We start from the raw sequence: 24,008 nt of genomic DNA, 5'->3' as shown, positions 1-24,008 counted from the left end.
TTTGTTTTAAAATTCTTTGGGTTAAACCAATTTGCTGCGCCGGGAGAGAACTGGCAGCGGTTGGGGCTGGGATTGTGGAAGGCGGGGCAGCAAAGCGGGATGTAAGGGGTGGGACGCCCTGGGACACGCCCCTTTATTGGGGTGGGGTAATTAGGGGGGTAATTAGTAGGTGCGGTCACCAGGGGCTTGTGGAGCTCGAAGGGTGCTGGGGGTGGGTGAGGGTTGAGCAGGGAGAGGGTCGCTGGGTGTGTAAAGGGTGCTGGCAGTGTGCAAATGTCACTGTGCTTGTGCCAATGTCACCGTGCAAGTGGGCACAGCGTCTTGCACGGGCAGATGTCACTGTGCCAGTGTTGCTGTGCACTTGCAGATGCTGCCTGAGCCGAGCAAAAGGTGCCTTGAGCGTGCAAATGTCAGTGTGCACGTGCAAATGTCACTGAGATGGCACGGTGCGTAGTGCCTTGCATGTGCAAACGTCACGGTGCTTGTGCAAGTGGCTCAGAGCACATGCAGATGTCACTCACTGTACTTGAATTCCCTTTTCCATGTGCAAAAGTCACCGTGCAGGAGTGACTGTCACTGAGTCTCTGTGTGCGAGTGACCGTCACTGTCACGGTGCCCGTCCGTACGGTGACAGTGTACAGAGCAAACACGTGCCAGAGCCACCGTGCTTGTGCAAATTATCCCTTGCCCGTGCAGGAGTCCCTGTGCACGTGCAAATGCTCCTGTGCACACATGAAAGCCCCGTGGTGCTCGCGAGTTCTGTGCTTGTGCAAGTGGCTGGGAAAACACCGCTGGGAAAACGCCGCTGCCCGTTCCCTTGCAAATCCCACGCACGAGCAGCCCCCTGCACACCCCGGCTGCATCGGGCACTTCTAACACCCCCCGAGCACCCCAAAACTCCCCTGGACCCCCCTAAACCCCCCAGGCCCCTCCAAAACCCCCCTAAACCCCCTCCCTCATTTTTTTATTCATTCACCAGTTTTATAATTAAAACTCCAGTTCCTCATTAACCAGGACCCTTCAGAGCGGGTGCAGGCGGTGACCCCCGGCAGGGCTGGATTTGGGGGGGCTCTGACCCCGCCTTTGCCCGGCGCCCTTTGCCCCCCAGCATTGCTGGCGTTGCCGGATCCCGACCACGGCCCGGCCGCTGGCGCTTCCCAGAACTCCGGCAGCCCCGAGCTATGTTTAACCACTCCCGGGGTGCCGCGTGGTTTTGGGGGTTCGGGGGGGTGGGAACCACTTTCCCGTTGGCCGGGGGGTTGGCAGGACGCCGGTGGCCACCGGGGACGTGGCCAAATGCCACTCCTGACGCCGGGCTGACCAGCGGAGCCCAAAGAGGCACTTTTTTAGGGGGGCGGGGGGGGGCGGCGGTGAGGGCATTGCCTGCCATATTTTGGGATACTCACAGCACCCCAGAATACGGCAGCATTAAAGAAAGGCTTTGGTCGGCCTGGCTTCTGCGAAACCCCAAAATATGTCTAAATGACCTCCAAAAATGAGTGAACTTGGTGGTGTTTTTACAGCCCCCAATGATGTTTGGGGAGCCCCTAGATATCGGAGACCCCCCAGAGTAGCGATAAATAAACCTTTATTTTATACAGGACTCACGGGAAACACAAACACAGTTTGGGGGGGGTGTGAAAAAATATTCCTCCCTCTCCCCCCAATTCCAGCCTCCGGCCCATTCCGGAACTTTTTCCCTTAAAATAAAGGGGAGGAGGGAGAGCTCCACTTTGGGGTTACCCTGGATTTGAGTCCCCTTTTCTTTCACGGAGGGGATGATGCTGGGGTTGGACCCACTCTTCATTTTGGGGTAACGGCAGAGGGGGGGCCCTTTGTGGTGCATCACCCCCCACCCAACGGGTTTTTGGGGTGACAGAGATTGTCTGGAGGGGGGCACATCCCAATTCTTTTGGGGGGTCCCCCCAAATCCTGCACCGGGGACGATGGCTTCAGCTCCTGGCACGGGGGTGGCACACAGAGGGGGCGAAGCGGTGGCACCCCCCACGGGTGGGGGGGGGTAACTATGAGCCCTGCGGGAGGGACGTCAGTGGGAGCACCCCAGTGTGGGCACCCCCATACTGGGGTGCACTGGTGCGGGGGGCACAGCCTCACCGGGTTATGGGGGGGCTGCTCCAGCTGGATTTTGATCTCGGGGCAGAAGGGGTCAGGCGGGCGGCAGCCTGGGGGAAAGTCGGAGTCATGAGAACCCCGAGGGGTCCCCCAGCCCCGCGGCCGCTCCGACCCGGGGGTGCTGGGCTACCTGGGGGTGTCCCGGGGGGGTCATCCGGCCAGGGGGTGTCAGTGAACGCGTCGCGGTGGCTCCCCGAGGGCGAGCGGCTCTCCTGAGGGTGCAGGGGGGTCAGAGGGGTGCTGCCCACCCCAGACTGCGCCCCCGGCCCCTCCCGGACCCCCGCTCGGGCTCCCCGTACCCGTCCCGGCTCGCCGGCTCCTCTGTGGCGCTGCCTGAAGCTGCTGGCGCTGGAGGAGCGAGGGCGGAGAAATCCGGCGGCTCCGGCTTCTCGGCCCTGCCAGGGGACAGTCCCCAAGGCCACAACAGGCTGGCCACCGCGCCTCGTGGCCACCACCATGGCCCGCTGCGATGCTGTGCTGGCCCCGGGACACCCTGTCCCCACATCACCCCGTCCCGGGACACTGCATCCTCATGTCACCCTACCCCTGGCATGTCCCATCCTTGTGCCACCCCGTGCCCACCCCATCCCTGGGAGGTCCCATCCCCCTGCAGTCCTGTCCCCACATCTCTTGTCATCACACCAAACTGTCCTCTGTGCCACCTCACCTTCATGCCAACCTGTACCCAAGTGCCACCCCACGACCCCCCGCCACCTTGTCCCTGGCACATACAGACCCTGAGCCACTCAGCTCCTGTGACACCCTGTCCCTCTGGTCACCCTGGCCCACTGCACCCCTTTGCTGTCCCATCCCTCCAGTCCCTGTGTCATCCTGATACCGCCCTGTCCCAGTGCCGCCCCATCCCTGTGCCACCCCCGTCCTAGTATCACCCTGTCCTTGAGCCGCACTATCTCAGTGCCCTCCAGTGCCTGTGTTACCCTGATGTCACCCCATCCCAGTGCCCCCTTGTCCTTGCACCCCCTATCCCACTGTCCTTCATTCACTCTGTCCCTGTGTCACCCTGATGTCACCCCATCTCAGTGCCACTCCAACCCAGTGCCACCCCCTTCTTGTGCTGCCCCATTCCAGTGCCCTCCAGTCCCCGTGTCACCCTATTATCACCCTGTCCCCACGTCACCTCGTCTTGGTGTCACCCCATACCGGTGCCACCCCATCCCAGTGCCTTCCAGTCCCCATGTATTTCCACCCCAGTGCCACCCCATTCCAGTGCCCTCCTGTCCCCCTGTCCCCGATCCCGGTGACAGCTGAGGGACCTGTCGGGGTTCTGGCGGCTCTCAGGGGAGCTGTGTGTGGAGCTGGAGCCGTCGGGGGCTGCGGGACCGTCCCTGAGGGGAGGCGGCGGCAGTCAGGTGACAGCGGGAGGCGACAGCGGGAGGGGACAGCGGGTGCCGGTACCGGCGCTCAACTGCCGGCACGGTGCCTCCTGGATGCTCTCGATGCCGATGGCGCTGGAGCGGCGGGAGCCGAGGGGGCCGGGCCGCCGCCGCGACGGGCTCTTCCCGGGCACCAGCAGCGCCTGCGGGGCGCCGTAACCGGCTGGGAACACCAGGGACCGGGGGGACACCGAGGGGGACAGCGAGGTACCCACCTCTTCCACCGAGCCCAGCCCGATGGCGCTGCCACGGCGTCCCCGGCGGCTCCCGGGCACCAGCAGCGACTGGGGGCAGCAGCGCGTCACTGACCGGGGGCCGCGGGGAGGGGGCAACCGGGCACCGGAGGGGAACCGCGCACAGGGGGGAGAGGGAACCGGGCACCGGGGGGAGGGGAACCGGGCACCGGGGGGAACGGGCACTGGGGCGGGGCGGAGCCAAGGGGGTGGGGGGGCTTTGTGGTGAGGAGGCGTGCCCCATGGGTTGGGCGGGGCTTGTGCAGTGGAGGGGGCGTGGCTTCCCGGGGGTGTGGTCCGCTGGAAAGGGCGTGGCTTGCGACCACGGGCTCGCCCCGCCCATGGGGGCGTGACCTGGGGTGGGCCTGCCTCAGCCACGCCCCACAGACCGGCTGCGCGGGGGGCGTGGCCAAGGCCCGGGGCGTGGCCAAGGCTCGGGGCGCGGCCGCCATGGAGGGGACGGGCCCTGAGCGCGGCTGTCGCGGGCGGCCCCGGGGCCACCGTGGCGGGGCCCGGGGGGGAGCCGGGGAGGGGGCCTGGCCCCGCGGGCGCCAGGAGGGCCTGAGCCCCGCAGTGCTGCGTGCGGGGGGTGCGGGACCCGGCGCCCCACCTTGAAGGACTCGAAGAAGCCCGGGGCGGCGCCGCCGTTGTCGGGGCGTTCGTCGTCGGGGCCGAGTCCCAGCATGGCCTGGCTGCGCGCCTGCAGCTCCTCGTGCAGCGTCTCCAGCAGCGCCGCCCGCGTCCGCTCCTGCGCACCAGCCCCGCACGGCTGCGCCCACGCGAGCCCACCCAGCCCGCACACAGCCCCGCTCCCACCCCGCACCCGCCCGCACCCGCGCGGCTGCGCCATGCGAGACACCCGGCCCCGCACCGGGCAGCCGCCACCGCGGGACCGGCCCCGCACTGCCGCAGCCGCGCGGCGCCGCCCGGTGCCGCACCGCTGCCACCCACGCGAGGCCACCACGTGCACCGCCCCGCCTCGCCGCGCCCACGCGAGACCCCCACCCACCCACACGAGGCCTCCGCTCGCAACCCCCTCCCCACCGTGCTGCTGCCGCCACACCTGAGACCACCCCGCAGTGCCCCTGCCCGGCACCACGACCCACCCGCACGGGCGGGACCTGCAGCACCCAGCCCCTGCCCACCCACGCGCTGCCCCCACAGGGTTCACGGGCCCCACGGTGGGCACGGCACCCCCGGCACCCCCAGCACCCACATCCACAGCGTCGCGCTGTGCCCGCGGCCTGCCCGGCCCCTCTGGGTGCCCCAGCACCCCGTGCCCAGCCCGCACCCCCCGTGCCCGCACCTCCAGCTTGGCGAACTTCTCGGCGCGGTAACAGGCGTACTCGGCGTTGATGAGCTTCGTCAGCAGGAACTCCTGGAACTCGGGCCCTGCGGGGCGGGGGCGGCCCTGGGTGGGTGCGTGGCTGGGTGGGTGTCACCGGGGTCCCCAGCGGCACGACGGGCGCTCACCTTCCTGAAGACGGCGGGTCGGGCAGCGGCGGGCCGAAGAAGGGGACGTCGTCACGGGCGGTGACAGAGACCTGCGGCGATGGGGGGGGGTTACGGGGCCCCCATGGGGACGGGGACACGGAGGCACGGGGGTACCTTGTAGAGGGTGCCCTGGGTGCCCCCCTGCTCCAGCTGCACCACCACAAAGGCGTGGAGGAAGTTGGAGGCGATCATGTCGGGGACAAACGGTGTGTTCTCGTCCTGGAAGACGACGGCCACGATGTCGTTGCCAATGTGACGCTTCCGCTGCAGCTGTGGACACACGGGGGACGCGGAGGAACAAGGGGGGGGGGGACATAGGGGGTAAGAGGGGACACAGCAGGACACGAGGGACAGAGGTTGGTCACACCAGGGGCATCAAAAGAAATGAAAGCCCCTATGCCCCACAGCTGCACCCCAGCACCCATGGGTGCTCCACCAGCCCCCTGTGCCCCACAGCTCCCCCCGGCACCCATGGCTGTCTTACCAGCCCTCTGCATCCCAGAGATGTTTCCGCACACCCATGGGTGCCCTGCCATCTCCAGGGCCCAACAGCTGCCCGCCACCACTATGGGACATTCCCAAAGCCCCAACAGCTCTTCCACCCCATAGAAGTTGCCCCAGGACCACCTCCAACCCCCCTCCCCCAAGCACCCAAGAGTCCTCCCCGTTCCCCCTCCTTCCACCCCCCCAGTACCCATGGGTGCCCCAGGAGCCCCTGCCCCCCCATTATCAGCCGCCAGCCCCCACGGGTGCCCACCTGCTGGGCGTCCCCCTCGGTGTAGGGCAGTTTGGTGGAGACGTGGAACATGATCTCCTTGTCACGGAAGTGGCAGTAGACTGACTCGCTGCCTGTCTGCCCGTGGGTCACATCCAGCCCCCTCGGAACCTGGCGTGGGTGGGTGGGTGAGACAGGCACCCGCACCCCGCGGGACCTGCCCCCCCAGCACCCCTCACGCACCCCTTGAAGTCCCGCAGCTGCACCCGCTGACCCAGAACGTCGAGGAATTCGGTGAAGGCCGGGCTCTCCTCCGTGGTGCCGAAAAGCTCCTCCTCAGAGGTCTGCAGTGGGGTGGGGATGGGTGCCAGCACCCACCGCAGGGACTGCCCCCACCCTAACCCCCACCCCACCCCACCCCATACCCTGCCCCCAGTTTTTGGTAGATGACCCCAAATTTTGAATGTGGGTTGCTGACACCGTGCTCATCAAAGGCCGAGGATGAGGCGGGATGCCTGCGGGGTGGGAGGGGGTCAGAGGCTGGGGAGGGCACCCATGGGTGCCCATGTGCCCCCTCCCTGCACCCCGTTCACCTTGGGGTAGAGCACGGGGTAGAAGCGATCCACGTTGATGTCCTCGCACACCAGCTGTGGGGAGGGAGGGGTGATACAGGGGGGGCCTGGGGCTGGGGGGCACCATGGGTGCTGCTGGGGGCGGGGTCACACCCACCTTGGCCATCTGCACCACGTTGGGGAACTCGGCCAGGCAGGAGATGGGCACCACATCGTGCAGGGTGCGGGCACGGGTGCTGCGGAGCAAGGAGGGGGGTCAGGGGGGCCCCCCCGCCCCCAGGCAGCTCCCGTGGGTGCCCCCCACACCCCGCTCACCGCAGCAGCAGGTGGAGGTGCTCCTGCTCGTCGTACTTGAGGGAGAAGACGAGGTGTCCCAGCACCGGGTCCAGGGAGTAGTAGTTGAAGTGCTCCTGCGGGAAGGAGCGGAGCAGCCATGGCCAAGGGCGCTTGTGCTGGGGGCACCCGTGCCATGGGACACCCGGGTCCATGAGCACCCATCCCCATGAGCACCTGTACCCACAGGTACCACCCACGGGGCACCTACACTCAGTGAGCCACACACCCCATGGGGCACCCAGGTTCTACACAAACCTATGGAGCCCCCATGTCCATGCAAACCTATGGAGAACCCATGTCTGTGGGCACCCATGCCAGGGGATCTCCTGCCCATGGAGACCCAGCACCCACCTCCTTCACCCCCCACCCCATGGGGCACCCATGGCCACAAGCACCCACGTGCCTCTCACCTGTGTTTACGAGGTCTCCATGTCCTTCCATTCCCATGGAGAACCCACCCCAAGCATCCTTGTTGTGGGGCAGCCATGCCCAGGGATACCCACATCCATGAGCACCCATGTCCATGACCCAGAGGGCTCCCATAGCCATGGACCACCAGACCCATGAACACCCAAGCTGACGTGGTCTCCGTGCTCCTGCCCCTCCATACCCATGGGATATCCCTCCCACCCAGACCCCGCACCTGCAGCACCCCAGGGCCTCACCTTGCCCAGGAAGTGCTTGCGGTAGATCTTGGCTGTGTGGTTGCCCTCCAGCTTTGCCCGGGTGCCGGGTACCGGGGTGGGGGGCGAGTCAGGGGCCCCGCTCAGCTGGTGGTTGGTGCCCTCGATCCAGTAACCCCCGAACTGTGGCAGGAGGATGAGGGGGAACGGCCCCTCCCGGCCCAGCACCTGTGCCCACAGCCGGGGTGGGTGCTCTGGGCACCCACCCACTGACCCACCCACCCGGCCAGCGGCCCTCACACCCCTCTCCGGAGCGGGGTGGGTGCTCTACCTCATGCACACTGGGGTAGGGGATGTAGTCCTCCTCCGTCTGCAAGACAACGGGGCGGTGATGGCCATAGTGGCACCCATGGATGTTGGGATGGGTGATGCCCATGGTGGCACCCCCGGGTGCTGGCTGCGTGCCCCCCACCCCAACAACACCTACCTTGAGTGGTGGGGGGATGGCATGGCGCTGCTGGGCCATCCTGCTGCCCTGGGGACAGAGGGGCTGTGGGTGCCTGGTACCCCGCCTTGGGGTGGGCATCCTTGGCTGGGGGGCGTCCACGGGCGCTTACCTCAGGGTTGGGAGGTGCTGCTCGCTGGAGACGCGTCTAGGTGGTGTGAGGGGATCCAGGGGGGCCCATGGCGCTTCCTGGGGGAGAGGAGAGCTCCCCCACAGCCCCTTGCCGGGACGCCCGGCCAGCAGCCGGACCCCTGAAGCCAACTGATGGCAGCGAGCCAGGTGCCACCCTGCCGGTGCCAGGGGCCAGCGGGGCGGGAGCGGCGGGGCGGGGTTACTCCACGGGGGCCGCTGAGACCCTCCAAACTCATCGCATCCCCACCCCCGCCCCGAAGGGCGCCCTCTGCCGGCGGGAGGCGGCGGCGCGGGGCAGCACCACGGACAGCGCCGGGACCCCGCAAAGGTGGCACCGACCCGTGGGGTGTCACCGACCCCGTGGAATGTCATCATCCCCGCGCCAGTGCCACCCACCCCGTGCCAGTGCCACCCTCCCCATGAAAGCGTCACTGACCCTGTGCCAGTGCCACCAATCCCATGCCAGTGCCACCCTCCACGTGAAACTGACCCCGTGAAAGTGGCACTGACCCCGCGCAAGCACGATCATTTTCGTGCCAGTGCCACCGACACCGTGCCCAGGGTCTCTCCCCGTGCAAGTATGATCATTCCCGTGCCAGTGTCACCGGCCCCGTGCAAATGTCACTCTCCCCGTGGCAATGTGACCATCCTCGTGCAAACGCCACCGTCCCCATGCAAATGGCACCATCAAATACAGCCCTCCCTGGTGCAAATGCGACCCGGCCCTGTGCAAACACAAGGACGTGCAAGCGCATCCCTGGTGCAAAACGGACCCTCGTGCAAATGTCACGGCTCTGGTGCAAACGAACCCCGTCCCTGTGCAGAGACAGCCCCAGCGCAGGTGTGACCCATCCTTGTGCAAGCACGGCGCTGGTGCAAACGCTCCCGCAGCCAAGCACAGCCCCGGTGCAGGTGTGACCCGGCCCCGTGCAAGCACGACCCCGGTGTCCCCGTGCCAATGCGACATTGCCACCCGTCCCCGTGCAAACACGACCCTTCCCCGTGCACCCCCTGGGCCACAGCGTGGCCCCGCCGGGATGGGGGCAACCCTGGCGGGGGCTCCCCTATCGCTCCCCACCCCCCAGCACCCAAGGTGGGGGGGGCTGTGTCGGGAGGGTGGGGGGAGCACCGGGGAGGGGGAGAAATGTCCTAAATGTGGGGGCCAGACTAGGGGGGGAGGGAGGTTGGGTTTGGGGGGACACAGGAGTCAGACGGGGGAGACTGGAACAGGGGCAGCAGATGATGGGGGCAGAAGGGGGGGGCAGGTTTTGGGGTGTCCGGGAGGGGGGGGGGGGCAGGTTTTGTGGGGGGGGGGGGGCAAGTTGTAGGGTGTAATTATGGAGGGGATATTTGAGGGAGACAGGCTGGGGGGCAATGGGGGACTCCTCCCGCCCTCCTTCCCCAACCCACGGCTTCTCCCCCAGGCCCGGAGCGTTCCCCCCCCCATCCCCTCCCCCGGTACCGGCAGCGGTGAAGGTCACGGGCGGACGGACCCCCCGGTGCTGCGGCGGGGATGGGGGGACATCCCGGGGCGGGGATCTCCGGGGGGACCGCGGTGCCCGGTCCCCGCGGGGCGGCACTTACCGGGGGCGGCGGGGCCGGGGCGGTCCCGGAGCGGGGCCGGTACCGAACGGAGCCGAGCGGGGCCCCGGCGCTCGCTGCCGCCGCGCAGCGTCACGTGCGGCGGGGCGGGGCGGCCCCTCCGGGGGCGGTGGGACCGGGCACCGGCACCGGGAACCGGGCACCGCACCAGAAAACGGCCACGGGCACCAGGAACAGACCCCCAGCCACGGGCACCGGGAAACGGCACCGGGAACTGGGGATCCCCCTCTCCATCCCTGATGTCACCCCGGGACCGCCTGAGTGTCCCCTCCCGCCCCGGCGCCCAGGTCCCCGCAGACCGGGGGACCCCCCAGACGTCTCCCCGTCCCCCCGAGAGCCATCGCCATCCCCCTGCCCGCGGTTGGCACTCGGGCACCTCTCTGCCCATCATCCGCATCTCCCCCCAAATTCGGCTCACTGGGCTCCCCCACGCCGCTCCCTGGGACCCCGAGCAGCCTCCCCCCTTCCCACCCATAACCCCCATCCCTGGTACCCTAGGAACCCCTCATCCCGAATTCCCCATTCCTGACACCAGAGTACCCCCCAACCTTAACCCTTCCCCTCTCACGCAGGGTGGCCCCCACCCCTGCAGCCCCCAGCCCCATTCCTGCCCCCTCCCATCCCTAGTGCCCAGCCCCAGGCCCCTTCTCCCCCCATCCCTCCCTAGCACCCGGGGGTCACCCAGCACCCCAAGGCCGCTCTCCTCCCCCACCTCCAGCACCCATTTCCCTCCCCCAAGGGCCCAGGGGGAGACCCCGGCTCGGGGGATGAGAAGGAGGGGCAGGGAGCCCCCAGGGACACACCAGGGTGGGGACAGGGGTGGATGTGACAGGGCCAGGGCCACCAAACGCAGTGCCCAAGCTCCAAAAAACCTCTTCCCCGTGCAGAGGAGGGGGGGATTCCTGCTCCAGCAGGGTCCCTCTTGCTCCCATCCCACCCCCCAGTGCCCACATGCCTTTTTGGGACAGCTCCAAGTGGGATTTATGGGATAATCATCTCCACCTTGCTCCAACACCCTTGGCCCACGTGTCTGCACTGTAACAAGGCTGCCACAGCTCCAATGACAACTTTAATCCGATAATATTTGCAAATAACAGACAAAACAGGAACGGGGCCTTGGCTCACACCTTGCACCTGCGTCCTCCATAGGATCTGGCGCTGCCGGAACTGCCGCAGCCCTGGAACACCCTCACGGCCCCACGGGATCCCTTCCCACAACAGTATAAGCTCAAGGAAGAGACTTTTTTATATATAACATTAAAAAAAATTAACAGCAACTTGAAAAGATGGAATTTCCAAGGAATATGTACACAAGCGAGTGCTTCAGGCTGGGAAGAAAAACCTCCTGTGGCTTCGGCGCATGGAATTAATCATGTCTGTACCTTGGGAAAGAATCCACGGGTTCAAACTGCCCCAAAAAATCCCTTCTTAGGAACTTCAGAGCCCCTCAAATGCTGCTGCTTCACCCCCAAACCCAGCAGGGACAAGGGAGGAGGGGGCTGGGCAAAGAGCAGCTGGAATTCTTCGCATAAAACCATGGAAATAAAACACTGGAAATCAAAACTGGTGGGGTTTTGGGGATAGAATTTGTGGCCCCCACCCTCTTCTTGCACCCCAAAATTCCTGCAAACCTTGAAAAAATAAAACTGATGTGATCTCTGCATTGAACTTTTCCACGGAAACAAAGGAAAAGGCTGGAAAGGAAGAGGATCTCTATTAAAGACATCCCTCGGAGCGCCCAGTGTGGATCAGTTTGGAAGTGGGATACTATTTCCTGCTAAATATTAATGGCGAGAAAACTTTGCTGGGAGATGTCAGGAAAAAAAAATTAAAAAATTAGTGCATTGCTGAAAAATGAGGAGAGAGGGGTAAGAAAATCTTCCCATGGGAAAATGGCACCCACCCACACCCCCTCAGCGGCTCCGGCTGCCCCGAGCCAGGAACACTCCCAGCAGCGTCAGACTGGGGAAAATGTTCTCCAGAGTCATTAAAATACCCCAAACTTCTAAAAAAACCCACAGTTCCCAGAGCTCAGGTGGTTATTGGATCATCCAAGGTGTGGAAGTGACGGCAGAGGGGTGCGGAGAGGGGGCGTCTCCCAGCCCCTGGGAGGGTCTGGGAGGCAGATCCAAGCTTCCATTTTGGGTTAAATAAATGAAGTTTTGTTGTCTGAAAGCACTAGACATTCCTCAATAAGTCACAATCCCTGTACTTCCATGCTGGACTGAAAGCGTAAGAGTGGATCAGAGACGGGATTATCCTAAAGAGTTCCTGGAGAATGATCAGGATGGGCTGGATCTACTGGATCTCGACCCTCTGCAGCTGGTCCAGGGGACACACGAGGCCACCCCTCGTCCTAAACACTCCAACTGCTGCTCAACTTCCCAACCTTCCTGTTCCTTATTAAATAAACCCGGGAACGTTGTCCTGAAGCCGGATGTCCTTCAGTGCAATCTGCTTTGACATAAGGCATTTGTTTTGTTTTTTTGGGAGCAAATGTCTCACGATGGATTTTTGCCTTCTGGAAGAGTCAAAAAGTACTGCATCCACCTGCTTTTACTCTTTTAATGCCCTACCATGTGACAAATCCTCTTCCCTTCTGGTTGCTCCTCTTGGAAAACCATCAGTGGCCAAGTAAACCAGTCCCTGGGAAGGAGAGACACCACCAGGAGATGAGGAGGGAGACGGGATGGGGTGGGATCCATGTGAGGGGTGCAAAGGGGGGAAAACACCTGGACTCACCTTTGAATCCTTCTTCAGGCATACAAACTGGGATGGAGAGGGAAGGGAGGCGTTAGAAGTCGCTCTGAGCGTCCCGCAGCCGGTGACACAGGAGCGTCACAATCCCCATTTCACACCTTCCCAACCCAAATCCTCGGCCGGCAGCCCCAGCCCAGCCCGTCCCCGCCTCTCACCTTGCATAACGTCGTCCATGGCCGCGTAGTCCGCGATGGGCTCGTCGGCCTGGGGAAGACAGGGGAGCAGGGAATTAACGAGCACACGGATCCGCGGGATCCTGCTCAGGCCAGGAGCAGGGAATGGGGCTCTTGGGAGCGGGAACTCGATGGCAGGACTCACTCCCTGATTTAGCCATGTTTTGGTACCCACAGAGCTCAGCAGCCAAATGAGCTACAAAGGGCTCTTGGAAATAAAAAACCAGGGGGTTTTCTCCTCCACAACGAAGATAAAAAGGATTTACCTCCTCCAAGATAAATAAAATCAAGGATATTCCTCCTCCAAAACAAAACCAATGAGGATTTTCCTCCCCTAACACAAAAAAAAAAAATTAAGGCTTTTCCCCCTCCAAAACAAAACAAAAACCAAAAGGATAGTCCCTTCCAAACAAAAAATTAAGGATCTTCCTCCTCCAAAAAAACCCCCAAAACAAAGAAACCACCGAGCACCTAAGGATATTCCCTCTCTGAAACAAAATCAAGGATTTTCCTCCTCCAAAACAAAAAACAATGAGGACTTTTGTCCCCAACACAAAATCATTAAGAATTTTCTTCCTCCAAAACAAAACCCCAAGAAGTATTTTCCTCCTCCAAACAAGCAAACAAACAAACAACAAACAAACAAAATTAGGGATTTTCCTTCCCTAAATCAAAAAAATTACAGATTTTTTTTAATAAGCAGCTGCACGAGGAGCTCGTTCCATTTGTCCCCATTTCCACACACACCACCACACCCTCCTTGTGGCTCTCACTGATCCCACGGCGCTCCCGAATCCCACCCCGCCGTTACCTTGAGCAGGATGACGGACTCGGGGATGACCCCGAGGCTGCCCAGCGTGGCCGTGTCATCGCTCAGGATCTTCCCGTCCAGGGACAGGTTCTGGTCGAAGGGGGCCACGGAGAAGGCGTGCATGATCTGGGGGCACACGGACACCTCATCCCGGGATCGCGGCATTCCCACCCCAGCACCCCCTGGCACCCTCCCCACCTCCTGGGGGGTCAGACCCTCCCCTCCCCCTGCACCCCCACACTCTTCATTTTATGTTTTCTTCCTCATTCCTGGAAGCAGAGCTGGCCTCACCTGGATTTTCAGCTCTTTCAGGGTCTGGTTGGCCGACACAAGCAGCGCTTTCTCCCCCCGGACCTTCCGGTGCCGCGTGCTCCTCCTGATTCCCTGTTTTTGGTAAGTGATGTAGCTCTGGTGGGAGAGCTTCTGGCGTTTCGCGCCACCGTTGGCCTGGAGACGAGGCAGAAAGTGAGGAGATAGAGTTGTTTAGGGATAAACACAACTTTCCCAGATCTCAGAAAGGGTTTTGGGTGAGTTGGTCGTGCAAGGGAAGGCAGGGAACGATGGAAAACCCTTTGGAAAGCCAATTGAAGCATGCAAGTGTGGAGGCAACCAAAGGATTTGCCTTCAGACCTCAGCTCCTAGTCCTAACGCCAGTGTGGGGCAGATTCCCACACGCACACGAATCCCTGTCCATATCTAATCTCTCCAAAACCCAGCACTGTGTGGTTTGACCATTCAAATGACAATTTAAGACACTCTTCTGCTGCCAGTGAGATGCACAGGAGGAGGGTGGTGATCCCATCATGCTGACTCAGGAGGATAATACAAAAATCAAGGAATCTGATGGGATTTTTCATCTCTACCTGGTTAAAATCGGGGTCTTGCTCCCCCTCTGGCTTGTTTTCCTCCCTTTCCTCTTCAGCTTCCGAGCTGCTCACGTTCAGCTCCGGAGCCGCGTCCTTCATTACCTGGAGTCATAAAAATCATTCTCCATAACCAACAGCATTCACCCAGCCTGTCCCACCACGGCAAACAGCTCCCAGAGACCTCCAGGTGCCACCTCCATCCAGGGAGCCCAGGAACAGCCCCAGGAGCTGCTCCGTGAGCTCTGCAAAGGCTCCTCCACCCTCCCCACCTCGGTGGAACCTCGTGGGATTCAGCTCAGGAATCCCCCTCTGTGGAGCTGCAGGTGCTTCCTGCCCTCCTCTCCAGGCAAAGTCTCCTGAGCCCTGGACTGATTCCTTTCCCTTCAGCTGCTTCATCTAAGGGTGTTGCAAAAGCCTCAACATTGAGAAAGTATGCTCCGTGAGTTAAGACATTCCTGTGTCCCTGCAGCAGCCTGGCAGGGACACTCAGCACCATCACTTATGGGGCTGGAGGCTGTAACTAAATTAAATCTAAATAATTTACACAAATACAAAAATAAAAAGGTTGTTCAGGTCGGTGAAAGGCACTCCAGGCATAGATTTGCCTGGATGCAAATTCCCAGCTCTGCTGTGGCTGGAGCTGGGCTTTGCAGGAGCCCAGGAGCTCTGGATGCCAAGAGCTCTCCTCTCCATCGTGTATTTACAATGAATGACGCAATTCCAGCTCCCAAACATTCCCCAGAGCCCTCTGAACTCCAGCAGTGCCACCCTACAATGATTTTATCCAGATGAGGCTTCCCTCTGCAGCATCACCCCCCCAAGGAGGAGCCAGGTGGTGCAGAGGAGACAGGAAAAGGGTGAGGGGCTGGAAACACTCCCTGATTTTGCAAAGCCCAGCACGAAGGGCACAGTGGCTCCCAGTGCTGCCGACAGTGATCCTGGCCAGCATTCCTGCTGCTTCCCATCCTGCCCAGGCTGCCCTGCTACTGGGGGATCTCGTGGGCACGTTCTCACCCCCTCTCTCCAGCTCCAGCTGCTCCACAAAGAATAGCTCCCTGTATTTTTGCCAGCCCCACGTGTGAGCACAGTCCTGTCCAGTGCCAGAAAAACACAACACCCAATCCTCTCCTGCACCAGAGCCAAGAGGGATTCAGGCTGGGGATTCAGGCTGAAAGCCTGTGGCTGATGGCTCCAGACGGTGCTGCGTGATCCACATCTCACAACCAAGGCAGGAACCCATCCAGCCTCCAGCTCCCCTCAGTTCCCCAGGCTCCAGCGCCTCCCTGGGACTGGCAGGGAGGTGGAAATCAAGGAAAGACCAAAAAAAACCCACCCCACACTGCAAAAGTGCAGGGATCGTCTTCATCCGAGCTCGCCCACCCTTGGATCCCTCCTTAAGAGCCCTAAGCGGGGAGGTTTACCAGAAGCAGCTTTTGGGTACTTGGAAAACCAGTTCTAGAGCTGATCCTGACACTTAAGATCAGTAAAAACAAAATTCACAGCTTCAGGGTATCCTGAAAACCATCTCCAAGTTCACTGTCTCACCAGTGCCGAGGGGAAGAGCTCATTTTTATCCAGCAATAAAAATGTCACTTGAGCAAGAAGAAAGGAAATGACAAATACTGGAGGGGGAGGAGAGCAGGTAGAGCCTGGGAACACAGCTAAGACAGAGAAAACAGCTGGGAGCATCCCTGAAAACACAAAGGGTTTGGTTTGGCAAAAGAAAGCCTCAAGGAGATGGAATTTTCAGAGCCAGCATGTCCCAGTTTGCTGGTTTTGCCAAAGCTGCAGAGCCAGGGGATTTCTGCCCTCACCACCACCACGGACCAGCAGGATCCCCACCCATCCTGGGGACATGGGAGCTGTGACAGCCCCCTTGGGGCATTCCTGGGGCTCCTGGAGCCAGGCTGAGCAGGGATGGAGGGTAGCCCCTACCTTTTTGTTATCCACCACTTTGTGGATGTAGATGGTGGCCTGGGTGTATTCGCGCAGGTCCCGCTGCTGCTGGCACAGGAGCCCTTCCCGGCACTCGGGGCACAGTTCTGGGGAAACACCATGGGAGAAAACATTTCATTGCTCCAGCTCCTCAGAGGGCCCCAGTACAGGGCCTCTCACTGCTAACCCAGAGTGAATCACATCAAATCCCAGAGTTATTTGGGTTGGAAGAGACCTTTAGGATCTCATCCCACTCCCTGCCATGGGCAGGGACACCTTCCACTGTCCCAGGTTGCTCCAAGCCTTGGACACTTTTAGGGATGGGGCAGCCACAGCTTCTCTGGGCACCCTGCGCCAGGGCCTCACCATCCTCCCAGCCAAGAATTTTTCCCCAATACCCCATCCATCCCTGACCTCTGGCAGTGGGAAGCCATTCCCCCTCGTCCTGTCCCTCCATCCCTTGTCCCATGTCCCTTTACAACTCTCCTGGAGCCCCTTCAGGCCCCTGAAGGGGCTCTGAGGTCTCCCTGGAGCCTTCTCTTCTCCAGGTGAGCACCCCCAGCTCTCCCAGCCTGGCTCCAGAGGGGCTCCAGCCCATGGAGCATCTCTGTGACCTCCTCTGGACTTGCTCCAGTGGCTCCATATCCTTCCTGTGCTGGAGACTCCAGAGTTGGACACAGCATTGCAGGGAGGGATCTGCCAAGCTCTGTGTTTCCCACCGATCCCCTTCGACTGAAGTTTTTATCCCCAGGAGCAGAGTCACTCACGGGGCTCGGAGGAGTAGTGGGCGCTCTCGGGGTCGGCCCCGGCTGCCTGTGTCCGGGTGATTTTGATGACGTGATCCACAACGAAGAGTTTTTGGATCCTCTCCCACTCGCTGGGCCATATCAGAGCTATACTGTGCAAAGGAACAGGCAGGTGCTTTATGACATGGAAAAGCCAAGCCCTAAGCTCCCAACAAACCCTCCCTCTTTGGCTTGTGGGTCTGTCAACGAAAGAAAAACTGCAAAATCCATCTAAAACCCAGCTCCATGGGAGGGCCTGTACACCCAGATAACAGCAGCCTGCGATTAGCGACGCTGCTGTGCTCCCGCCATGCCGGAGGGAGGGATGGAGGAGGAAAGGAAAGGAAGATTTCCTACTTTTAGTGCTGCATCACTGCAGAAGCAAGGCTGTGGAGCATGAAGTCCAGCCCTGCAGCCAATGCTCCGGGGGGGAAGGCTCACGAAAAGCAAATTGTAAGGGAGCAGGATGTTTCTGCATCCCGGCCAAACCCAGGGTGGCTATTGTCAGGAACAAATCAAGCTGAAGGAAGCTCTTTTTTCCTGATCCAGCATCCTTGGACAGTTAAGGTCTTGCCTTGCAGGAAGGCTGAGGTGGCTCTGAGAAAGCCTTGGTGTTAATTTTGAGGGAAAGGATTCACTCCTCATCTTGCTGCAGCTCAGCAGCAAGAGCATTCCTTTGGGAATGTTCTCCCAAAGCTCCTGGCAAAAGGAAAGTGTGTGAAGGGAAGAAACTCACTGTTTGGAGTCTTCTTTGGTCATGGAAGCAAAGGTGAACATGAGCCCCCCGTGGGGACAGAGCAGGACGCTGTTTGCTATGGAGGACACGGGGCTGCAGCGTGTCGGCCTCCTGCAGAAGGGCAGAAGTTGGGAGAGCTGGACCAGGTTATCCCACCAAAACCCCCACAGTTCTTCAGGAAGCCAGGAAGAAATCACAGGTGAGTATTTACACAAGGCATTCCAACAAGGAATAGTAACTGCTCGTGATGAGGAAATCAGATCTGCGTTCCTCTGCAGTGCAGAGTGACTCTGTCCAGCAGATTTCCATCTCCAGCCTGAGCAGTGACCTTTGGGATACAGCTCCAGACAGATGAAAAAACTAATCAGGTTACCAGCTAATCCGACCATCTGGTTAACACACAGCAAACAAGGAAATTCAGTGTCTTAAAATTGATACAAGTCCTGCAAAAATCAGCTCCACTGCTTCCATGAGCTCACTGTGCTGGGAGTTGGAAGCAAAATATTATTTACAAAATATTATCTACAGCCTCCAAAATAAGGGGTAAAAAGCACCAAAACCCTCCAGCCAAGTTACCTGACAAATTTCCTCCATTCTTCTACAAAGAACTGCGAAACAATATACAGCTCATCCGTCTCCTGGGGGAAAAGAGGAGGAAAAAGGATCTTTTTAATGAATCCAACAATGACTGTTCGGTTTTTCGGCAGCGCTCGCTCCCTCCAAGACCTTGGTGCTGCTTTACCATGACAACTCCGTCCAAGTGGGCTGTGAAAGCCAAGGAAAATAATTTGGGATCAGGTACTAAGCACTGCCATTGCTAATCTTGTGTTTATTATGAAGTTACTTGAGCTTTTGATCCAATTGCCTTTAATTCCCAGCGGGAAAGGGCATTTCCCTGGGGCAGCCAGGACTTGCCAGTGCTGCTTCTCCTGCTGGGTACTCGGGGTCTGAAGCTGCACTCCCAACAGGTGTGGGGTGAGACCACCCCAACATCCCTCAATTACTTCCAACATCAAAATCCATAAGTTTTTCCTTTTGGCAGCAGCAGTGATACAAAACCACAGCTGAGCACTGAATGAGGCAGTGTTTTTGGGACAATCTGTGGTTTTTTGTCCCAATCTTCCTTTAAATTGTCCTGGACAAGAAATCACCCAGACCCCAAGAGCTGGGTGACAAATTTACTTCCACGCTCTCCTATATCCTCACCCCTTTCCCTAAGACAGATTTAAGGGCTTGCTCCATCTTTCTTCAGGAAAACTCAGCACACCTGAGGAATATATATATATACACATACATATATATAAACATTTTAATTTCCCTTCATCTCTTGATTTCTGCTTGCTTTTTACTCTGCTTGTTTCTTCCCCAAACCTCAGCTGCTTTGGATCAGGAGAACTCAGAAAGCTTGAGGGGAAGATGCTCAGCTCTTTTCTATGAGGCACCCTTGGGAAATTAAAAGGGAAAGAAGGATAAAAAGGGAAGAAGGATGTAGCCCTGCTGGTGGAGACCCTCCTATTTCTGATCCACAGTGATGAGTTCCAACTTTCCATCCTCCAGCTCCAAAAGCAAATCCAACCAGATACAACCTTAACCACCACTGGCAGGACCTGGAGCTCTCCAGCTCAGCACAAAAGGAAAACTCCTTTTAAACCCTTTTGGGTCTCCTTGGTTCTGAGCCACGGATCTGTGTTGCCTCAGTGTTTATTCCCAGCTGGAGCAGCGAGGGATGGAGGCAGACACCTGCCAAATCACCTTGGCAGGATTGCAGAGTCAATCATTAATCGGCACCACGAGACTCCCAGAAACCAAGGACTGGAGCCAACAGCTCGTTCTGGGCACCTCAAATCCCCAGGAATTCCTGGAGAAGCTGCTTGGAGAGGGTTTGCACAGCCATCACTGCTCTCTGGAGTGCTTCAGTATTCTGGGAAGCTCCCTGAGCTTTTGGGACACAGGACGATGCTGGAGCACACCTGAATTTTGCCCACCCAGCAGCAAAAGGTGGTGGTGGGGCAAAACCCAGGGGTGTTCCAGCATCCTCCTGCACGGGAAGGCTGATGGGGAGCGGTGGGAAGTGGCTGTGCCGTTTCCGTCCTTCCAGGGACGGATACAACCACGACAGCAACATTGTCACTGTTATCTCCCTGACTCCGGGCCAGCCACAGCTCCCTTGGCACGTCAGCCATTCCCGTGGCTCTTCAGGGCTTTGTGCCAGCACAGCTAATCCAGGGAAGTCACACCTCAGCACAACACATGTGAGAGCTCCGCTGGCACGGACTGAGCCAACGGTTATGGAGTGGTTTGGCTTGGGATCTCGTTCCTGCCATGGGCAGGGACACCTTCCACCATCCCAGGCGCTCCAAGGCCTGTCCAGCCTGGCCTTGGACACTGCCAGGGATCCAGGGACAGCCACAGCTTCTCTGGGCAGGAGAGGGATTAAAGCCAGTAAAAACCTCTCCCGAGGCTGGCTGCATTCCCTGACCCCCCTCCTTCCCTACCTGAGGCCAGCTACCCAGGCAAGGTCTGCATTTATCATGGAACAGGTTCTGGAGAGACGTCTTCTGCTCGCTGGCCATCATCTTATGCAGAGCTTCATTTTCCTCCCCTTCACGCTCCAAAATCTGCAGAAGACAGTTAATTACAGCCCAGCCCCCGTTCCCAGCTGCTACTAAAGGTGACTTTATTCTCCTCCACGGCATAGGGTCGTGTTAAGAAGGAAAACCAGAAACACAACCAGTATTTACAGTCAACAAAAGGGGAGTATTTGGCAAATACCTTGCACTGGGAACAGCACTCTTTGTTATTTGGGAATTCAGGGGCTTTTGGAAAATATTGCTTGAGTTTCTCCCAGGCTTCCTTGGAAACCACCCTCCGCTCGTTTTCGGAGATGCACAGGTCACCTGCAGGGACAGAATCAAGGGAAAGGCTTTGATCACAACATGCTCAGGGATGTTTTGCAGCCCTTGATTGAAGAGATTACAAGGAATAAACGTGGGGAAGAAATCCACACATTCATCAGCCAACACCACGTCAGCAAAAACCAGCAAAGTCACCTTCAACTCGTCTGTGCTTCCTTTAGACAGAGAATAATAGTAATAATAATAATAATAGTAATTTCATTCATAAAAATACCCTTTAGATTTCCAAGATCATGGCCTAAGCAGCCGATCAAACACAAGTCAGGATGTTGGGAAAAGCCAGAGGGCACAGGGCTACAGGTTTCTGATTCTGGCTATCCACAGCTACATCCTCATGGTGACTCCATTTGCTGATAGCCCTGTGTCCCATGAAGCCAGGTGCTTTCCACATCCTTGAAAACCTCAAATTCCCACTGTAGAATCTCAATACAGTTCCATGTGCCCTATCCAAGCACCTGAAGATGTGTAAAGGGCAGATTTTGCACCGTAAACCTGCTCTAGGGAATAACTGGATGTGAAGATACCAAGCAAGATTTACCAGCTACCCCCCAGAACACTTACTTATCCATCAGGATTATTTATCCTGGTATCAGGATTATCTACCCCGATGCTCAGGCAGCTCCAAGACCCCAGCAAGGGTTTTCCAGGAGCCATTTGTGCCTGTGGTCTCAGGGATGGAAGCAGGAGGCACACTCAGCACTGGGACACCACTTGCACAGTGATGACACATGCTGGCCGGATAAACAAGGCTCGGAAAAACAGGAGAAGGCTGCGGGATCCGAGCAGCTGCCCACTTGCAGGGCTGATGGTGGTCAAGGGGAAAACACAACCACGTCTCCCTCCAAGACAGCAGCTGGGAAGTCCCTGTGCAGGCACAGGGAGAAACACGAGGTGCAGCCATTGCGACACCAGGATGCGAACCGGATTTGGGAACATCCGTGCCTCAGTGGGATTGCAGCAGCAAGAAGGAAGGAAAACAGCAACTGTGGTGTCCAAAGGGCACAATCCCTTATTATCTGCTTTTCTATAGCCTGGAGAGCTGCAGAGAGAGGAGAGGCAGAGAAACTCCTTCCTCCCCACCCTCCGGCAGCTCTTTAACATGACAAGCAGCTCCTCAGGCCCACAGACTCGCTCCAGCTGAGACTGGAATTTGGCCAGCCCTGAAGAGGAAAAAATAGCAATGCTCCCCTCCTGCTTTTCCTCTAATAAACAAAGGTCGGGCCTTGCTGCAGCACTTGGCCTCTTGAGCTCCATCCAACAAGGCCCAGGATGCTGCCCAGAGCCAGCGAGGATGGGGAAAAAAAGGAGCTTGTACAAATAAGTGCCTTGACACCACATGATTAATGAAAACAGATTAATAGGGTGAGTGAAAGAGGTGGAAAAATCAGCTCTGAGTGTGCAGAGAACAAGTGTTTTGCCATCTGGAAGATGATCCCAACCACTGCTGACCCTGCTTCCCACTCCCACCATCCAGGGACATGTTTTGGGCATGGACATCAAAGAAGGCTTAACTTGGTATCTGGAAAAAATTATTCACTGTGCTCAGGCAGCTACTGGAGAGCGAGGAATTGCAAGCAAGGATGCAAAGGGAGCTGTGAAGGGAATGCCCGGGTGGCATTCCTGGAGGCCAGCCAGCCCTCCCAGATCCAGCACTGGCTTTTCCAGAGCCTACCATGGAGGCAGGAACCTCCTCCACCACAAAATTAAGGCTGCAGGAACAAGACTACAGATTTGCTGATCCACTCCAGAGTGAATTTTTCAAGGTGGAAAGGTTGTTTTCCATGAGTAATCAGAGGTTAACTCAAGACAACAAAACCTGCCCTGCCAGCAGCCCCCTTATTTAGTATTATTTATTCTGCTATGACCCCAAGTCACAGATCAACCAGCAATTTAACACCATACATTTTCCAAAGGCCTATTGGCCTATTTTTTGTCATGTCTGGCTCCATAAATGTTCCATCCCCACGCTCCATGCGTTTATTGAACAGCAGCAGCCTCGAGGCAATGCAAAATGCAGCATTCAAGGCTCTAAGTAACAGCTAAAATCGTGACAAAGTGCTTAAACACTGCTTGGAAATGAGATTTCTCAAGCCTTACTCCAGGTTCCTGATTAGCCCTGATGACAGGAGGTGTGTGGATAATTTATGTCGTTTTTCCTTCTCTTTAGAGATAAGATGGAGCATCCCTACAAACCGATGCCTACAAACAGCAGCTTAAGTAAAACTGGGTTTTATGGCTGGGAACACAAGCTTTAAAAAGTGAGATTTAAACAACAGGGTAGCCAAGGATGCAGCTAATGAGGCATCACTTGCAAAACAACTGATATGAGGTCAAAACCTTACGTAAACAGACACCAAAGCACAGCAGGTTGGGAAATCGATATCAGGAGCGGTCCTCCAGGTGCTGGGTGAGTGCTCCTGTTTTAATGTAAACCAGGAAACTAAATGGATACTCTCAGCTCCCACCTGGACCGATTTACACCACCTCTTTCTCTCTTACTGCTTTTAGAGCTTCCAAATGGCTGCAGAGCTTTGGTGCTGCCCATGCAGGAAGGGAAGCTCAGCATCTGACACCTCTGCCTGGCCAAGTCCTCACAGAGTCTGCCTGCAAGTAAAACTTCTGAGAGCAAAAAACACCAGGAAAATCAGAATTGAACACATTCGTGCAGTGATTCCTCAAGCTGGCCACAGCTGGAGCAAAGGCTACAAGGTTAATGTGTGCAGTAGTGGGCAACAAGGGAGATATTCAGCTCCATCCCCCGGAGAGACTCACCATGTGGGCAAACGATGTCTTCATTAAAATTTAACTCCTCTTCCTCCTCCCTCTTCTCTTCACTTGATTCATCTAATTAAGGAAAAAAAAAAAAAAACACAAGAGGATTGCACAGAGTTCCTCTCCCAAGGAAAAAAAATCTTAGGGGAAAGGAGCACAGTCGCTTTTCAAATTACAGCAAAGCCTTCACCCAAGGGAAAATTTGGAAGGAGATTTGTTATTCTCCAATGTCTTGGCCTCTGGGCAGGCGGGATTACAGCCTCCAGGCCACGTAGGAGGGCTTTGAAGTGCATGGAGCACAAGCCAGGCCTTTGTGAGATTACAAAGGATGCATTTGTTAGGGCTGCAACACCGCAGGGGTTCCCTGCTCCCAGACATCTCCCGAGTTTAACCTAAACACAAGCCTAGGTAAGAGCAAAGGAAGCACAATTCCTGGCAAAAGCCCTGATCTAAACCAGATGCTGCCTCACAAACCGAGGGGGAGCCTGCCAGGGGGTTGACAAGCCTACATCAATC

General features: G+C 58.2%; 2 protein-coding genes across 2 annotated transcripts in view; both read right to left on the bottom strand.

Moving 5' to 3' along the window:
• Positions 1 to 1,571: 1,571 nt before the first annotated feature.
• On the bottom strand, positions 1,572 to 9,822 carry LOC120411370 (RAP1 GTPase activating protein). Its single transcript, XM_039565821.1, is given in 24 exon segments — positions 1,572 to 2,033; positions 2,116 to 2,183; positions 2,264 to 2,345; positions 2,433 to 2,492; positions 2,495 to 2,528; positions 3,408 to 3,479; positions 3,564 to 3,670; positions 3,743 to 3,811; positions 4,371 to 4,508; positions 5,067 to 5,171; positions 5,224 to 5,304; positions 5,369 to 5,524; positions 6,012 to 6,132; positions 6,213 to 6,317; positions 6,401 to 6,465; positions 6,467 to 6,484; positions 6,563 to 6,616; positions 6,699 to 6,777; positions 6,857 to 6,951; positions 7,543 to 7,728; positions 7,832 to 7,870; positions 7,988 to 8,035; positions 8,118 to 8,292; positions 9,722 to 9,822. Coding segments are annotated over 22 exon segments (1,782 nt in total). The 5' UTR covers positions 8,027 to 8,035; positions 8,118 to 8,292; positions 9,722 to 9,822; the 3' UTR covers positions 1,572 to 2,024.
• Positions 9,823 to 10,789: 967 nt separating this feature from the next.
• Positions 10,790 to 24,008, bottom strand: part of USP48 (ubiquitin specific peptidase 48) — a 30,205-nt gene continuing 16,986 nt past the window's right edge. Inside the window, 13 exon segments of the mRNA XM_039565762.1 lie at positions 10,790 to 12,385; positions 12,482 to 12,508; positions 12,655 to 12,703; positions 13,484 to 13,609; positions 13,775 to 13,930; positions 14,347 to 14,451; positions 16,285 to 16,391; positions 17,052 to 17,182; positions 17,806 to 17,916; positions 18,382 to 18,443; positions 20,301 to 20,423; positions 20,578 to 20,702; positions 23,493 to 23,564. Of these exon segments, the coding sequence (XP_039421696.1) occupies positions 12,363 to 12,385; positions 12,482 to 12,508; positions 12,655 to 12,703; positions 13,484 to 13,609; positions 13,775 to 13,930; positions 14,347 to 14,451; positions 16,285 to 16,391; positions 17,052 to 17,182; positions 17,806 to 17,916; positions 18,382 to 18,443; positions 20,301 to 20,423; positions 20,578 to 20,702; positions 23,493 to 23,564 (1,217 nt within the window). The 3' untranslated portion in view covers positions 10,790 to 12,362.

Source organism: Corvus cornix, chromosome 27 (genome assembly GCF_000738735.6).
Source record: "Corvus cornix cornix isolate S_Up_H32 chromosome 27, ASM73873v5, whole genome shotgun sequence".
Classification (NCBI taxonomy): Eukaryota; Metazoa; Chordata; class Aves; order Passeriformes; family Corvidae; genus Corvus; species Corvus cornix.
The sequence above is the reverse complement of the archived record's forward strand: the minus strand, read 5'-3'. Positions and strand labels throughout refer to the sequence as shown.